The sequence below is a fragment of the Nilaparvata lugens genome, chromosome 5 (assembly GCF_014356525.2).
Source record: "Nilaparvata lugens isolate BPH chromosome 5, ASM1435652v1, whole genome shotgun sequence".
Classification (NCBI taxonomy): Eukaryota; Metazoa; Arthropoda; class Insecta; order Hemiptera; family Delphacidae; genus Nilaparvata; species Nilaparvata lugens.
The window spans coordinates 70903836-70921730 of NC_052508.1; the positions used below are offsets into that span (position 1 = coordinate 70903836).

The window sequence follows — 17895 nt, forward strand, 5'->3', positions numbered from 1 at the left end:
CAAATAGCTTCAAAACAACGTCATAGCCTACTCTTTGCGGCAACATTTTATGAAGAGGGTTTTGTAAGCACGATGTGGAACGGCAGGAGAAGCCTCCACCAAATATGTAAGCACGATGTGCTTACACCAAATATGAAAGGGGAAAAAACTATGATAACAAGAAAAGAACAGAATAACTAGAACTTTAATTGATGAATCTCTAACATATATACATTTGAACAAAACAAGATTAATTTGATTATAAAAACAATATTTGATATGAATTAATGGGGAAAACACTCGCTTGCTGCTAATGAGGATTCAATGTTTGTGGCTATGAAAATTTAAGAACAAATGATTCAGTAGTCACCCACCTTTTTGAAATAGCTTCCCACTTTGGCATCCACTGGTATTTCGCGACTTTAGTATTTAAAAAAAAGAACAAATATTAACTGAACCAATGAATAGGCTCAGAACTTGTCTCCCTTAACAATACAATTATTTTTATACTGCCCGATCTGTGACAGAATAATTGTACTATTAAACGAACCGAAATCTAGCCTTTTTCACTGGATCAGCCGGACTTAACTCTCAGTCCTATCAAACGAGCTCACACACTGACTCTCACACTGACACTCACCAAAAGTAAAATTTTGGGTATTAAAATATAACTCAGTCAATGCCAAACATGAAACCATTTCAAGTACATATTTTCATCTGTTGCACAAGCGGCACGTTTGTTATTAAAAACAAAAGAAAAGCTACATTAATTTTGACAACAAAAGAAATAAACAATCTTTCTGTCGATGACAAAAATTGTTCAAAAACAAAAACACTGTTCATTAAACTTTTCTAAATTAAAACTCTAAAATCCTGATCAATATGAGATAAATATATGATTCATATATATGTCCCATATGACCAGGTGACAGTTTTGGTAGGCTGGTCCATTGGTATGGAAAATGCATCAAACTTTACGGCAATCATATTAGAGAATAATCATAAGTGTAAGTAAATTTTGGTAAATTTCTTTTTTTTATTCATTCGTCTTTTATTAATAACCAATCGGAGGTTGAAAAGAATGACCCTTGTAGTTGAACGAAAATTATTTTGAAGGAAATAATTTATTATTTCATCATTGTAATTTTCAACTTTCAATTAGTACTGTGATAAGGTGAAAAATTATTCTACACCATCAGAGTTGAAGCTTTGAAATACCTACTTGAGCATACATTCTGACGTTGAAATGCTGAGCCATACACCAGGGAAGAATTTCTTGAACGCATCGACTACTGAATTCATCATCCTTCAGTACAGCGGCCAAATGGTAGGCGATTGATATGTACGAGCAAACACATCCTGCTCTTTCCTCGCTACCCTAAACATAAATTAAGATGAGAAACGAAATTAAGAAGAAAAACAATGTAAAAAAACATAGAAATAGAAATAAAAATAAAAATCTCAGTACCCTTTTGAATTATTTAATGCCATTTCCAAGTGATATGAAGTAAATAAATACTGCTGGAAGATTCTTATTTTGCTCATATGTTAGTGTATTCATATAACTTCATGAGCTAGGACTGTAAATTTTCGATTTAAATTTGCATGATTTTATCAAAAATGGGGTTATTGGTGTCTAATTGCATGCTGGAAGATTCTTATTTTGATCATATGTTAGTGTATTCATATGATTTCATGAGCTAGGACTGTAAATTTTGGATTTAAATTTGCATGATTCTATCAAAAATGGTGTTATTGGTGTATAATTGCAATTAGACATCTGTCTAATAGTTCTAATAGTTTTCTGCTCGTAAGCAGGTCCTTCTATATGGCAGCAGCCCTCCACTCTCTTCTATCCTCTGCCAGTCGCTTCGTTGCATAGTAGCTCATCCCCTCCTTGATGTCGTCCAACATTTTGTATCTTCTTCTCCCTCTTCCTCTTCTTCCCTGAATGGTCCCCTCCATGGCATCCACCAACAAGCATTGCCGTCTCATCCAATGACATCAATAACCCCATTTTTGATAGAATCATGCAAATTTAAATCCAAAATTTACAGTCCTAGTTCATGAAATCATATGAATACACTAACATATGATCAAAATAAGAATCTTCCAGCAGTATTTATTTATTTACTTTATATCACTTGAAAATGGCATCAATGTTGAAACATGTTGTGATTAAATAATTCAAAAAGGGTACTGAGATTTTTATTTTTCTTTCTATTTTTATTACAAGTAGCCCTATACAAAAAAGAGATAATACACATAGCTATATTTACTTTTATATTTAGTGCTACTTGAATAGACTAAAACTTGAAAATCGTAGACTAATCCTTTCAAAATTTATTCAAAAATCAAGAATTTTATTGGCCATAAAACAACACTACAAAATGTAAGCAATAGGCTTCGTCAATAATAGGTAAAATATTGTATGAAAAAACTAAGAAATTGTCAAAAAAACGGCCTTTCTAAGTATCAATAAATCTGTGGTTTTTTGACAATTTTTTAGTCTTTTTCATTCAATATGAATAATTACCACAATATCAACTTCTCAACAACACAAAAATAGGTAAAATATCACAAGGTAGGTTATATCAAACGATCAAGTTTACACTTACACATTGAAATATTCCAGGTACTCATCAACAGAATAGAAAGCTTCAGACTTGAGCCATTTATCAACAGCAATACAAAACGTTTTCAATGGTAAAATTATCTGGTAGTAAATTAAAACATAAGAATTTGAAAATACTTATGACTTTTTAGAGTTCTAGTCAATCTAACTGTAGGTAGTGTAATGTGAATGTATTTTTATTAAAATTAGACAGATTTTTCTTAACGGAGATTAGATTAAAATATATATACGAACAAGGCAAAGGCATAATTTTGTGTTCAACAAAAATTCATCTACATGATTCATTGTATTTTATACAAAATATAACTCAAAGGCTCAACTCACACTTACGCGACTCAGGTCGAGAAGAGACTCGACTCTAGTCGAGAGCATGTGTTTCCAAATGGTGACACTCAGACCAGTTGATTCTAGTCTCACACTTACACGACTCAGGTCAAGAAGAGACTCGACTCTAGTCTAGAGCATGTGTTTCCAAATGGTGACACTCAGACCAGTAGATTCTAGTCTCCGCGACTGTCAGAGTCGCGTCTCTTCTGGACCTGAGTCGCGTAAGTGTGAGTTGAGCCTAAGTGCAATCAACCTTGTAAGGGCGCTATAATTTTCAATGTTTTATAGTATACAAAAAAGTTAATGTAGTTTTCCACTTTTAGCTATTGTACTTGATTTCAAGAGAAATGAGTCCATTCATAACAAATGTTGAAGATAGAACTGAATTTTAGAACGTTTAATTAATTGGAAGGAATATTTCATTGTCTTGTATGGAATGGAATATTTCACCTGTTGTATATTGTTTATTGTATGTTGATACTGTTGTATGATTAAGTTGGCAACAAGAGGAAGAAGCGCGGGCCAAGCACTGGTGAATTGTAAAGAGGTTATGGTGGATCTGGTCTACTTGTCTATTTATTAAACTGTCTACTTATCTACTTAATAAGCAATAGCCTATACAACATCACCTATAAATAGAGATCCTTGAATTTGAACGTACAGTTGAGCCGCGTTTACAATGCAAGCTTCCGCCTCTCTGAATAGGTGAACTTTACGAGAATTCCAAGCATTCAATGCCTTACATTTCGCACCCTGATTAGAACCCGTTGAGCTAAAATAGTTCTGATTCATATCTGAGCTGTTTCACTGTTCATTGTCTATCGGCAAACTTAAAATTTCATCGAATTGTCTATAAGAAGTATAAAATTTCCTCGAATTGTATATAAGAATTGTCATAGAGTCGATGTTTAAGAAGGGTTTAATGATGCATTCCTATGAGACCAAACACTGACATGTACTCAGGGATGAAACACATCGCACAGTTTTATATGCCAGGGCTCTCCAACCTACGGCCCGCGGGCCACATCCGGCCCGCGGATAGATTTTGTCCGGCCCGCCGAGAGTTATTGCTGCAGATTTTTTAAAATATATATCTATACACATTTTTGACAACAACTGTGAGTTCAGTACTCTTCTCTTACTAGCCACTCCATTTCTTAATAAGTGTAAAATAAGCTGTAAACAAGCAGCGATCAACCATTGCGAGATATTAGCAAATGGTCTGCACGGACTGTACATGTCTCTCCCAGTAAAATACTCTAAAAACCATGCTCAAGCTATGTTTTCTCTTTTTGGATCTACCTACAAGTGTGAGCAGACATTTTCAAAAATGAAGTTTGTTAAATCCAAATACAGATCTACCATGTCAGATGAAAATTTGAAAACAATTTTAATGATCGGAACCACAAAGTTTTGACATTCTAAGTGGAAAAGAAATGCAATCTTCTCACTAAAAAAAGGAGGCTATTCTCTTTTAGCTTGGTAACTTTCTGTAAATTCGTGTATTGTCAAGTTGTCTTATTACTATTAAAAAAATTATTATCATTTTGTTTAACTTGCTAAATTTATGCACTGTCAAGTTTTCTTATGACCTTTCTACACTCAATAAATTGGACTTTGCATTAGAATGAAATGAATTGGTGTGTTTCTTCCTGTGTTTCAATTAAACCTACTTGAAACTCCTCATATTATTTAAATGGAAATATAATAATTTTACACACCACAAATTCCCGTCGTGTGTGTCCCCACAAGTCAAATTCCACGTACATCCTTGTTATTGGCCCTCCAAGCCTCCCAAGAATTAACAATGTGGCCCTAGGATAAAAAAGGTTGGAGACCCCTGTTATATGCGAAAGGGGTAATCAGCGTAGGTATTCATCTATTCAATGCATTGCCAACACATTTAACCTGTCAAACGCTTCAAAAACTGAGCGTTCAGTTGAAGGCAGAACTAGAAGGACAGTGTTTCTATTCGATTCAGGAGTTTTTCAGTTGCGGTGATTTTTCGTAGACCTTCGAGAGTATGTTTAACAATCAGTTTTATAAATGCAAATTTCAAGTTATATAATTTAAATGATTGACAAGTCCATACACCCCATTTTGAGAGGAGGTCAGTGGCTGCTAAATCATCTATCTATCTATCTATAATGTAAATTTACATCCTGTGACAATAAAAATATTCATTTATTCATTTTGATCACGAAAATTAATCATGCAAATACCTACAAAAACGTGCAAACGATTACAATGTATTCAAATAGACGAGAGCGCTCACACGGCATAGATATGAGTCAGTGTAATGAGGCAGATCATTGATAGAGTATCATTTCTCTTCCTATCATTTCAATTATGTACTTATTGTATGAATAAATAAAGAATAAATAGTCTGAAGATGACCAGCAACAGATCAAAACGTTGACCACTGCTAGAAAGTATGTGTTTCCATTTCAAAAGTGTGTTTGATACGAATTTTAAATTAATTTTCTTTATTTATACAATATGACAATTTGAGTCTAATGAGACCCATAGTGTAAGAGAATAGATTTACAGCATATTGATAAATACGTTGAAACGTGCAGGACCCAGGATTGATCCCTGAGGAACCCCACTAACAGTTCTCTTCCGACCTGATGCCACTAACTCACCCTTCCCAATTGTCAATTTGACTGCCTCAGACCTCCCAGAGAGATAAATCAAATCAAATCAAATAGCTTTTTATTTACAAAAAACCTAATAAAAATTTATAAAATTCATTCAAGCATTCAACAGTGAATACTCTCCACAAAGACTTGAGTCTGAGAGTGGAGAAAGAGTTCTTTCAAGTTGATTGAGATTATGTTAAGACCTGAAGAACTTGGCTTACTTGTTATTCTATAAACTGAAGAATTCGAAATTACTGAGATATTGCAATTATTCAAATGCTAATGAATTAATTATTATTATTATTATTCGAAAATCCAAATTAAATGCTGTAATTCACCACGTACACTTCCATCTTATCTAGCTGTTTACCCTGTTGTCAATATTTGCAGTAGCAGAAGTCTTCGGGGTGAATTACAGCATTTAATTTGGATTTTCGTTTAATAATAATTATTAACCTGAAGAACTTCACTGAGAGTTGTTGCTCAATGACCTGAAAAACTTGACTAAATTGTTGGTCTATCACCTGAAGAACTTCACTAAATTGTTGTTGTACAGAGTGCGGCAGTGAAACTTCCTTTTAAAAAAGTAAATAAAACTCTTTGTATGGATATGAAAGTTTCTATTTATTCTTTGTAATGTAGACACATACATAAAGTTTTGTTTCAATCAGTTTTGAATATCAATCAGGTAGGTGAAGTCCCCCATTCTCCATACACTGAGTAAACCGATTTCTGACGTTTGTCATGACTCCTACCAGCATTGCAGGCGTTATGTTAGCAATTTCTTCCCTGATATTGGTCTTCAAATCTTGTAGGGTCCTTGGACGGTTCACATAAACAAGGGATTTTAAAAACCCCCATAGAAAAAATCACAAGGTTTCAAATTGGGAGATCGGGCTGGCCACTCCAAAATGAAATGAAAAGTGTTCCTTCAATTGAAGTTACGTTCAAAAAGTTCCAGCACAATTCCAACACATCTTGTATGGATGAAAATTAAGATCATCATGAGAAATTCGTCTCACAGAACGATCGGAAAGTTCAAGAGCAGACGCATGTTTGCGCGCAGAACGCTGTGGTGATCGCAAAATTGAAACTCACACTGCCTCAATGTTCTCAGGTGACCTAATGGGCCGAGGGACTTTAGTTCTTCGTCTTGTCGCTCTTGCAGTTTGTCTGAACGTAGTGACCCACGTAACAATTAATTTCCGGTCCGGGGCAGGAGCCAAAGGGGTTGAATTAAAGCGATTTCGAAATGTGCGCTGGGTTGTGATCACAGAACATCCGCTCGAAAAATAAGTCTCATCGGCAAATGCGCGCTTCTCATTGGTCCAATGCATGATGGCGACTCAACATGTTGGAAAGAGAAAAACATTTCAAACAAGATTAATGTAATTTTATATGTTGTTAGATATTTTGTAGTTTTTTATTAGGGCTTCAACTTGAAAAAATGCTATTCTTCAAATTCAAAGTCAAATTTCAAACCGGTTTTTCTCGATTTTTCTCCGGGTAATTATAGTAGTTTCAATATTCCAAAAACTTCTCCATTCAATAAGCTTTCGAATGAGTATAAACTCGAAAAGATAAGTTTCATGATAAAGTGTTCAAAACTGCTAATATCTGGGATGAACACCTTCAAAATGAGGAAATTCACAAACAGCATGCATCAAGTGGTGATCCAAATGGTGAAATCACCTGATTTCTCTCTGACAATATTCACGAGTTTTTATCAACATTTTAACATTCTACAATGATGAGACTTTTTCAATAACTTGCATTATTTTCCGTACCATAAATCCTTAATAAAATAACAAGAAGTGTATGTTTCAGCCTATTTTTAGTATATAGTTTTCAGTGTGCTTTCCAGTTAATTGGCATGATATGTATTAACTTTGTAGAGAAGTGTTCGCGTTCATTATCATGAAATTTACCTTGATTGAGTACTTGAACATGTTATTGGTGTATGGAGAGTGTGGATGCAATTCAAGAGAGGCAGAGAGAGTATACAGGAGACGTTTTCCTGGCCGAAACACTCATCTCATAACATGTTTATAAGATTGACAGATGTCAAGATAGTAAAGGTCTAGGATCAGTTTCAAGGTACGAGAGGCCCGTCTTAATTTCTGAAGCTTTTGAGAATCTTATTCTAAAGTATTTTGAGCAGAATTCTCGATTCAGCATCCGGCGGGCAGCTGGAATGTTGGATGTTTCAAGAATGATAGTTCAAAGAATATTGAAGTAGAATAACTTTCGACTATTTCATGAAACCCCAGTTCAAGAGTTGAATGAACCTGATACTGTTTCAATGATGCAGTTTTGCCGTTGGATCTTAGCACAAGATTGTGTTTTAAACATTTTATGGACAGATCACAGATAAAAGTACGTTCACAACCCCTACAGAAAAAAATCACAAGGTTTCAAATTAGGAGATCGGGCTGGCCACTCCAAATTGAAATGAAAAGTGTTCCCTCAATTGAAGTCACGTTCAAAAAAGTTACTGCACAATTGCCATCTTGTATGGATGGAAATTAGGATCATCATGAGAAATTCGTCTCACAGAACGATCGGAAAGTCCAAGAGCAGACGCATGTTTGCGCGCAGAACGCTGTGGTGATCGCAACATTGAAACTCTCACTGCCTCAATGTTCTCAGGTGACCTAATGGGCCAAGGGACTTCAGTTCTTCGTCTTGTCGCACTTGCAGTTTGTCTGAACGTAGTGACCCACGTAAAAATTGATTTCCGGTCCGGGGCAGGAGCCAAAGGGGTTGAATTAAAGCGATTTCGAAATGTGCGCTGGGTTGTGATCACAGAACATCCGCTCGAAAAATAAGTCTCAACGGCAAATGCGCGCTTCTCATTGGTCCAATGCATGATGGCGACTGAACATGTCGGGAAGAAAACTTTATATTCAGACTTCTCTAATGAAACCAATTTCGCTCTTCTATTTTCATTCCAATTCACGCTCACCTTTTCAAACATAATCCAGAATTTTGGAAGGTGAGATGGTTTGTGGAGCAAGCAGCGTACAAACAGCCATTGAAGCTGATAGCGAATACTGGGTTGATGACTCTCTCTTGATAAGTTGTCCGACAGCCAATCCAGAAGTTTCTCATAAAACACCTTGATGAATCCAAAAGAAATAAATAATTATTGTATGCTTGTAACTCTTCAAAAATAAAAATCAGCCATAGAACTTCATTCATAAAATCTGAATAATGATAGACTAAACAGTGTTCAAGAATCAGGTAAATACAGTATAGTATATTTATTTATTCCATTGTCATTACAGATCATAATTATAATAAATATAATATGATTGGGAGAAGACAACAGGCATAGCCCAAAACTGTCTTCTCCCAAATTTTTACAAATACAAGTGTCGAAAAAGAATAAGGTAAAGATTTCACTTTCACTTCAAAAAGTCCAATTTCCACTTCAAAACTAAAGACTAAACTAAAAATTTTGAATTTTAATAGTATGATGTTTCAGTTGTAGAAAAGCCTGTTAAATTTTAACCGTGATTAATTCCACGATAACCAATCAGAGAAGCTTCTTATCAAGAAGGCCTTATCTGATTGGTTCTCGTGAAATTAATCACGGTTAAAATTTAACCGGCTTTTGTGCAACCGGGACTCAGTTGTACAAAAACCTGTTTAATTTTAACCGTGATTAATTCCACGAGAACCAATCAGAGAAGCCTACTTTTCGAAAAAGTCTCCAGTGATTGATTGGTTTTCGTGGCATTGAAACATGATTAAAATCTAACAAGCTTTTGTACGACCGGGCCATTTCCCTCTCACTTCATCTATGAATTATTCATTTATTCTGTTTCCCAACTAGAGTCTATAGTGCCCATGTATGGAAGGCTCTTTTCATAATGCATAAATCAATTAAATTATTGTATTACATTAGTGGCTATTTCACACCGCCGTAGCGTAGCTTGAAATACGTATTTTAGTGCCGGTTGCACAAAAGCCGGTTAAATTTCAACCATGATTAATTCTACAAGAACCAATAAGAGAAGCCGTCTTATCAAAAAGGCCTTCTCTGATTCATTCTCGTGGAATTAATCAAGATTAGAATTTAACCGCAACCGGGACTTAGCCGTCATATCTCCTAATGTTAATCTACACTACGCCGGTTGACAGATTGGTTAACATTGGTAGATACGTCTCCTAAACATTTCAAACCGGCGTAGCGTGGATTGACATTAGGAGCAACGACAGCCACGATATTTAAAATACGAATTTCGATCTACGCTACGGCGGTGTGAAATAACCTCTACTGTACAAGTATAGTTAAGTCTTCACTAGTTTTAAAATTAATTTAGTTGATGTTTCATTTTGTAACCACGATAGAATTGAAAATTACCGTATCTACTAGGCAGTTGCACAATGAAACCAAAGAGCTTCTAATACAAACCTCTGAAGAAGACGATGATTCGGATTTGAACAAAACATGTTCTAGAACTAGGAGCACTTGCACAATCCTGTTTTTGACCCTATGATGATGTGAATCTCCATAATACCGTTTCTTCTTCTCACTTATTCTAGAATCCTCTTCTATCAGACTTTCCATTACAGAGATCAGTGTTCTTGGCGAAGTGATCTCTCCATTTTTCCCACTACACACATTCAGAATCATATTCAGTACGTACAATCGGACCTCACAGTCGTCTCGGTCACCGGTGCTGGAAATTAGAAAATTAAATTTTGATAAAATTTGTTGAATAAGAGTTGATAATGTAATTAATTAATAATACGCACAAAAAAAACTATCAAAACCTACTCTAGAACATGGTACGCCATAGTGGATCAATTTCCACAGAAAACTGAACAAGTAGAGGACACATTATAAGAATTTTTTGTAACTAACTATTGTATGTAATATTGTAATTTATCTAATATTTTGTGTAATTGATGTTGTAGTTTTAATTTTTTTGGGAAATAAACATTTTATTTATTTATTAATGTGGAATTGAAAAAACACAGTTTTGTTTTTGTCACATCTACTATTACACTAATTGTACACAGAACTGCAGAGTTTCGTGTTGAAACCAACACATCTTAAAAACACGAAACTGCAGTCCTAACTGTACAAGTCTAATAAAATAGACTTGAGAATTGAGGTCCTTGTCTGGTAGTTTAGACGTATAGGTTTTTAAGAAAATTAATATATTGAAAATGTATTAACTAAAATAAATCTTGTATGTAACATGTATGTTATTGACAGATGGCATGTTGTATGAGTTTCAATGGAGCTCACATATATACAACTAAGCGCCATAAATAACAATAGTAATAATAATTGACCGAGCGAAGTGAGGTCTAAGATTCAAGTCGACGGTTTGGCATTTCTCTTAATGTTTAAATGTTTATATGTTGCGCATTCACGGCGAAACGCGGTAATAGATTTTCATGAAATTTGACAGGTATGTTCCTTTTTCAATTGCGCGTCGACGTATATACAAGGTTTTTGGAAATTTTGCATTTCAAGGATAATATAAAAGGAAAAAGGAGCCTCCTTCATACGCCAATATAAGATTAAAGATCAGACCATAGAATAATAATTATTCATCATAAATCAGCTGACAAGTGATTACACAGATGTGTGGAGAAGCCAGTCTATTGCCGTATTTCCATAAGGTCTACAGTTTCAATCAGGTACTTGTGGATGAGAATACTGCGTGAGGTCTATTGTTCACAGAACTACTAGTAAATGTGGATGTGACAAAAATAAAACTGTTTTTTCAAATAAAAATTTAAAAGTGAAGATATTCTTCTGAAATTATACAATGATGAATACTTTTAAAAAATTATCTAATACAACGGTGATAGAACTATGATAAATATGTTAACTATGTTAAATGATTATGTTACCACTTCTGCTGGATGATATCATAGAGAAACAATAGCGTAAGTAGATATCCCATGGTATAAGGCGTTTATGTCGCAACTTTTACGGTACTATTAACACCAGCAGATTATTGTCGATTACTGTTGATTATTGTCGATTTTTACTGTTTTGACCGGGTGAGAGTGTATAAACGGCACAATATGACTAACAGCGTCACACAGCTTCACGGGAAAGAACTACATGGACTATCGGCTTGAGATAACAGTAAAAGTTGCGACATAAACTCCCTATACCATGGGATATCTACTTATGCTATTGTTTCTCTATGATGATATCTACAAACGTATTTGTATATTCACACATCAGAATTTAGTATTTTATATTCTTAATGTGATTACAAGACCACAAAAAGTATTTTTCCTCCACCTACTGTCTAAAGTACTTACTTTACTCCCTGAAACCTAATACTAAAGTGTCACTTTTTCGCTCTCGGTAGTGAAAAACAGAAAAACTCCCTAGGGAGTAAAAGTGACTCCATTTAAGTAACATGGGGAACATCTCTATTTTGAAACTTACATTGTAATAGGTTAGAAGGTCTAAGCTCAGATGAGAAAGCATAATAGAGGTGTCTGTCATTGAGTCAACTGAATTCAATACCACAACCAGAAATTTGATTAACTCATGAAATATATGTTTGTATGATAATTATTATATTCTTAATATTAGTGGACGATAAAAATTTATACAATTTTTAAAATATTTTATTTTATTCAAAATACCAGCCAACAAATATTTTTGATCTGCAATTCAAATCTGAACCGCGTGATCTGGAGTCAGCCATTTTTGGTAGCTGCTCAGCTGATATAATTGTTACATCTTTTGCCGATAGATAGCGCAATCGGCAGTGCCAATCAGACGACCGGTTTTTAGGTTTTAGATTTAGGTTATGTTGTTAGGAATCATTATCACCAATACGTAAGTTATTAGAATGATTTTATTTGCAGTTTCTATGAAAAAATGTAGATGGAGGAAAAATGTTGTGTACATCACGAGCGAAAAATTCTTTTTCTCCCTCAGGAAAATTGCTGCACTCGGCTTCGCCTCAAACTTTTTCCCACAGGGAGAAAAAGTCGTACTTTTCACTCTAGATATACAAATAACTATATCTCATTAATTTTATTATTTACAATGCATAAGACGATGATTTTGCAAAACAGGAACGGTGCGTTTTAGAATCATCATTTTAGATGTAGCTATTTGAGAGTTTGTAGTTGTAAAAGTGTAGTTATTTATAAGCATTTTCAATTACAGGCAGCTTATTTTGAAAATCACATAGGTAACAACATATAAGTAGTAGAGGTAAAAACATTATGCAATAAAGTATCTTAAAATGAAAATTGCATTACTTGTAATGAATTGGGATCTATGGGTGTTCAAAGATAAAAATCTCGAGATTTATAAAAGTGTGGAACAGAACAATCAACTCCAAGGTACATTACAATATAGATTGCCCATGGTGCAACGTCTTCAAAACTAGAATAGCCAGCGGTTGCTATGAAATTCAAGTGGGAAGCAACAGATTCTAGTTTCATTGATTACAATTTGGAACCACCAATTAGTAATTAAACACTTGCAACTGATTTGGTTCAACCGTGAATCCACTGATGTATAATATGGTCTCAAACTGAAACCAATAAAATTGAAATCGGTTGTGTAGGAGCCATTCCCTATTCAAGATACTTTCTTTATACAAAGTGCGCCAGTGAAACTTACTTATTTGAAAGGTCAATAAAAACAAAAGTACTCTAGTTATTGTTTTAATCTTTTTCTATATAAGAAAACAATTTACCAATTTTTTTTCATGCAGTCTTGAAAATGACATCAGATTAATGGCGACCCCCATTGCCATACACTGGTGACTTCGATTTTTGAAATTTGTATACCCTCGTTGCAGTATATCAATCGGTATGTTGGTAATGGCGTCGCGAATGTTGTTCTTGAGGTGTACTATGGACCGTGGTCGATCGACATGAACCAGGGATTTCAAATAACCCTACAAAAAATCACATTGAGGAAACGCATGTGGAAATGAGCCTCGTCATTGAAAAAAATGACCGCGGCAAGTTGTCAATCAGCATATCACATGCATTTTGACGGGCAGCAAAATCACGTTCAGTCAATTCTTGAACAACAGCCAGTTTATAGAGATGAAATTGAAAGTCTTCACGGAAAATTCGTCGAGCATGGAATCAGGAATTGCTATAGCAGCTACGTGTTTGTGAGCCGAACGCCGGGAGAACGTACAACTGACTGCCTCACTCTTTCTATATTTTCTGGAGTTCTAATGTCTTGTTGAAGTCCATTTCTGGTTTTCGCGACACTTCCACACTCTCGAAATGAGTTAACCCACGACAGAATCGAATTACGGCCGAGTCTGTGAGGAGGAATTTCAAATCGAGCGCAGAAGGCACGTTCCGTAGCAACAGCAAGTGACCGACCATTAGAAAAGAAGCTCTCAACTACTGCTCTCTAGACCAGAGCATGATGGCTACTTACTTGAGGGAGGATACATTTGAGAACCTTCCCCTCCAGATGCACCCCCTCCTGCCTCTCTACGCGAACAATTCACCGCGCAGGATTTTTTTCAAATAAGTAAGTTTCTCTGGTGCACCATTCTTCTAAAATTATACAATGATGAATACTTTTAAAAAATTATCTAATACAACGGTGATAGAACTATGATAAATATGTTAACTATGTTAAATGATTATGTTACCACTTCTGCTGGATGATATCATAGAGAAACAATAGCGTATGTAGATATCCCATGGTATAAGGCGTTTATGTCGCAACTTTTACGGTACTATTAACTCCAGCAGATTATTGTCGATTACTGTTGATTATTGTCGATTTTTACTGTTTTGACCGGGTGAGAGTGTATGAACGGCACAATACGAGAGACTAACAGCGTCACACAGCTTCACGGGAAAGAACTACATGGACTATCGGCTTGAGATAACAGTAAAAGTTGCGACATAAACTCCCTATACCATGGGATATCTACTTATGCTATTGTTTCTCTATGATGATATCTACAAACGTATTTGTATATTCACACATCAGAATTTAGTATTTTATATTCTTAATGTGATTACAAGACCACAAAAAGTATTTATCTCATTAATTTTATTATTTACAATGCATAACGCGATGATTTTGCAAAACAGGAACGGTGCGTTTTAGAATCATCATTTTAGATGTAGCTATTTGAGTGTTTGTAGTTGTAGAAGTGTAGTTATTTATAAGCATTTTCAATTACAGGCAGCTTATTTTGAAAATCGCATAGGTAACATCATATAAGTAGTAGAGGTAAAAACATTATGCAATAAAGTATCTTAAAATGAAAATTGCATTACTTGTAATGAATTAGGATCTATGGGTGTTCAAAGATAAAAATCTCGAGATTTATAAAAGTGTGGAACAGAACAATCAACTCCAAGGTACATTACAATATAGATTGCCCATGGTGCAACGCCTTCTTCAAAACTAGAATAGCCAGCGGTTGCTATGAAATTCAAGTGGGGAGCAACAGATTTTAGTTTCATTGATTACAATTTGGAACCACCAATTAGTAGTTAAACACTTGCAACTGATTTGGTTCAACCGTGAATCCACTGATGTATATGGTCTCAAACTGAAACCAATAAAATTTAAATCGGTTGTGTAGGAGCCATTCCCTATTTAAGATAATTTCTTTATACCTGTTGAAGATTGTAGTTTAAAAAAATTTTCAATTTTAAAATTGAAAAATAATGTGTATTATGCCCTCCGCCCACCGACCAACTTCTTAATGGCTACCTCATTTTTCAAATTACTTTGCTTTTCCAATGAGGTTCAACAGATAAACATGAAGAAAGTACTCACAGTGGTTTAAGAATGTTGATCGAGTAATCACCATCTTTGGATTTTATAAAATTGCAGACTTCGCTCTCGATCCTGAAATAAATCAGTCATTAAAAATTTACGCTTCTGTTTTCATAAAAGTTATCTATAACAGTTTTTCTGTTTATGTCGCTATGCTAGTAATGTCATTGAAATTTGTATTATGAGTATTTCAAGTAGTTGTTTCCCCTTCAATACCAATCATGTTAACAGTTCAATTCTTGTATATTAAATGAAAAAGACTAAGAAATTGTCAAAAACCCACAGATTTATTAGAAAGACCGGTTTCGGGTATTACACCATTTTCAATCTCTGAGAAACTCCAAAAACCAAAATCCTCAGAGATTATCAGAGATTGACAATGGTGTAATAACCGAAAACGGTCTTTCTAAGTATCAATAAATCTGTGTTTTTTTACAACTTCTTAGTCTTTTTCATTTAATATGAATAATTACCACAATATCAACTTCTCAATTACACAAAAAGTGAAATTCCTGTATAATTAAATTTACATTGACAATAAATTATTTATGTTGTTACTGAGTTTTTCCTCCACAATTCCTTTAAATCTTAAATGATGTACCGAATGTTTTGGATAATGCAATCTCTTATAAATGTAGGTCTATACATACATATATTTGCAACTTTGTAGGGACTAGTTGGGAAGTGAACCTATAGAAAGTCCTAATCCACACCCCTTGAACTAAAGAGATAAGGGGTGTAAATAAAAACTAGAAATCCAAGTACCCTTTTAAAATTGTTCAATGACGACATGTTTCAGCAGCATTTGATTTAACAAATAATTAAATAGATAAATTGAATATAATTTGATTTTATATTTTGATCGAACAAATTTTGAAAGGGTACTTGGATTTTTAATTTTCATTTATATTAAGAGTAGCCCTGAAGAAAAAAGACAAGATGAGGGGTGGTTTGAGAGTTGCTTTTTTCCTTACACGCTTATATTTTTATTTATTTATTTATTGAATCAATGAGAATTACACAACTTACAGAAAAGTACCACAGGCTTATAAGCCCAAAACGGTTCCAATTCTAATTTATACAACAGTCCAAAGTAGCTAGGTTATGTGTCACTTAACATTCATCAATTACACACTCAATTTACAATTCAAAACACACAAAACAATATTTGGAAACAATATTTTGGAAACAATGCGCCTCACCTGACACCTCACTTGACAAACCATGTCGATAAGCCAAAAATAAAAATGCAGCTTTCAAATTAAGAGCTGTGGGGTCAAAAAATTATATCCAAACAGTTTCCACTATACCTTTATTCGAGCATTCGGTTCCTTGTCTAAATACTAAATCTCATTCACACAGAAGACTCAATTCCTAACTGCACGTAATGAACCATATTTCTTTCCTATTACGGGTCACTTTATTCCATGCTACTTTTAATTATGATGATCCTTCAGTACTGGTGTTTTCTTACAGAAAGTTATCAATATCTTCACAATTGGAAAAAACTTTCCGTTCTCTGAAAATAGATAACACGATTACAGTAGCGTTGATAGTGTTGAAAATAGATTACAGTAACGTTGATTGACGTTGAAAATAGGATTACACGATTACGTGACGTTGATAACGTTGAAATAGATTACACGATTGCAGTAACGTTGATAATAACGTTAAAAATAGATTACATGACGTTGATAACGTTGAAATAGTTTACACGATTTCAGTAACGTTGTTAATAACGTTAAAAATAGATTACATGACGTTGATTAACGTTGATAACGTTGAAATAGATTACACGATTACAGTAACGTTGGTTAACGTTGATGATAGATTATATGATTATAGTAACGTTGATCACCTCAAATCCTTCCTGTGCACAGGACCAAAGACCAGAGCTTTCACCAAAAGATCGTTTGGAAGTTTATTGAGTGCCTCGGGTGTGTCAATCTCTTCATTCAGGTGCTTGAAAAGGCAATTACTCAATCCACCCACGGTTTCACCGAGCTCTAGAATATTATTCGCATACTGCAACAGAAGAAGATAAAAAAGTCATAGTTGAATACTCATATAACAATAATATTATAGTGGGGTGACATAATTAGGATTGGAATTATTTTTAGTAATCTCTTGCATTTGATATATATGTATCTGTATTTGTGAATAGAATCCTCCAGATACAAATCATTGGCATTCAGAGAAATTATTATTGAATGAAGAAGAGTAAGAAATTGTCAAAAACCAGAGATTTAATGATACTTAGAAAGACCGATTTCGGTTATTACACCATTGTCAATCTCTGATAAACTCTGATTGTTTATCAAAGATTAACAATTGTGTAATAACCATAATAATAATATCGAGTAGCCTGGCTGGCTCAGGTCTGGTGTCAGAGTTTTCAGGTCACAGCTGATCAATTTCAGGGCCTCTGACATGACCTAACGACTGCTTTTTAGGCAGCCGGGACCGACGGCTTAACGTGTCCATCCGAAACACGGGAGTGGCCCGAGATAAATATCTTGCCCGGGCCGGGATTT

The 17895-nt window shown here is 34.6% G+C and overlaps 1 protein-coding gene across 1 annotated transcript in view; it reads right to left on the bottom strand.

Annotated features, from left to right (window-relative positions):
• Positions 1-17895, bottom strand: part of LOC111045546 (probable methyltransferase TARBP1) — a 38544-nt gene that overhangs the window by 17954 nt on the left and 2695 nt on the right. The window contains exons 2-6 of the mRNA XM_039429593.1: positions 17220-17386; positions 15362-15433; positions 10004-10271; positions 8549-8701; positions 1202-1357 (exon numbers count right to left, since the gene is read on the bottom strand). Of these exons, the coding sequence (XP_039285527.1) occupies positions 1202-1357; positions 8549-8701; positions 10004-10271; positions 15362-15433; positions 17220-17386 (816 nt within the window). The remainder of the gene's footprint in view (positions 1-1201; positions 1358-8548; positions 8702-10003; positions 10272-15361; positions 15434-17219; positions 17387-17895) is intronic.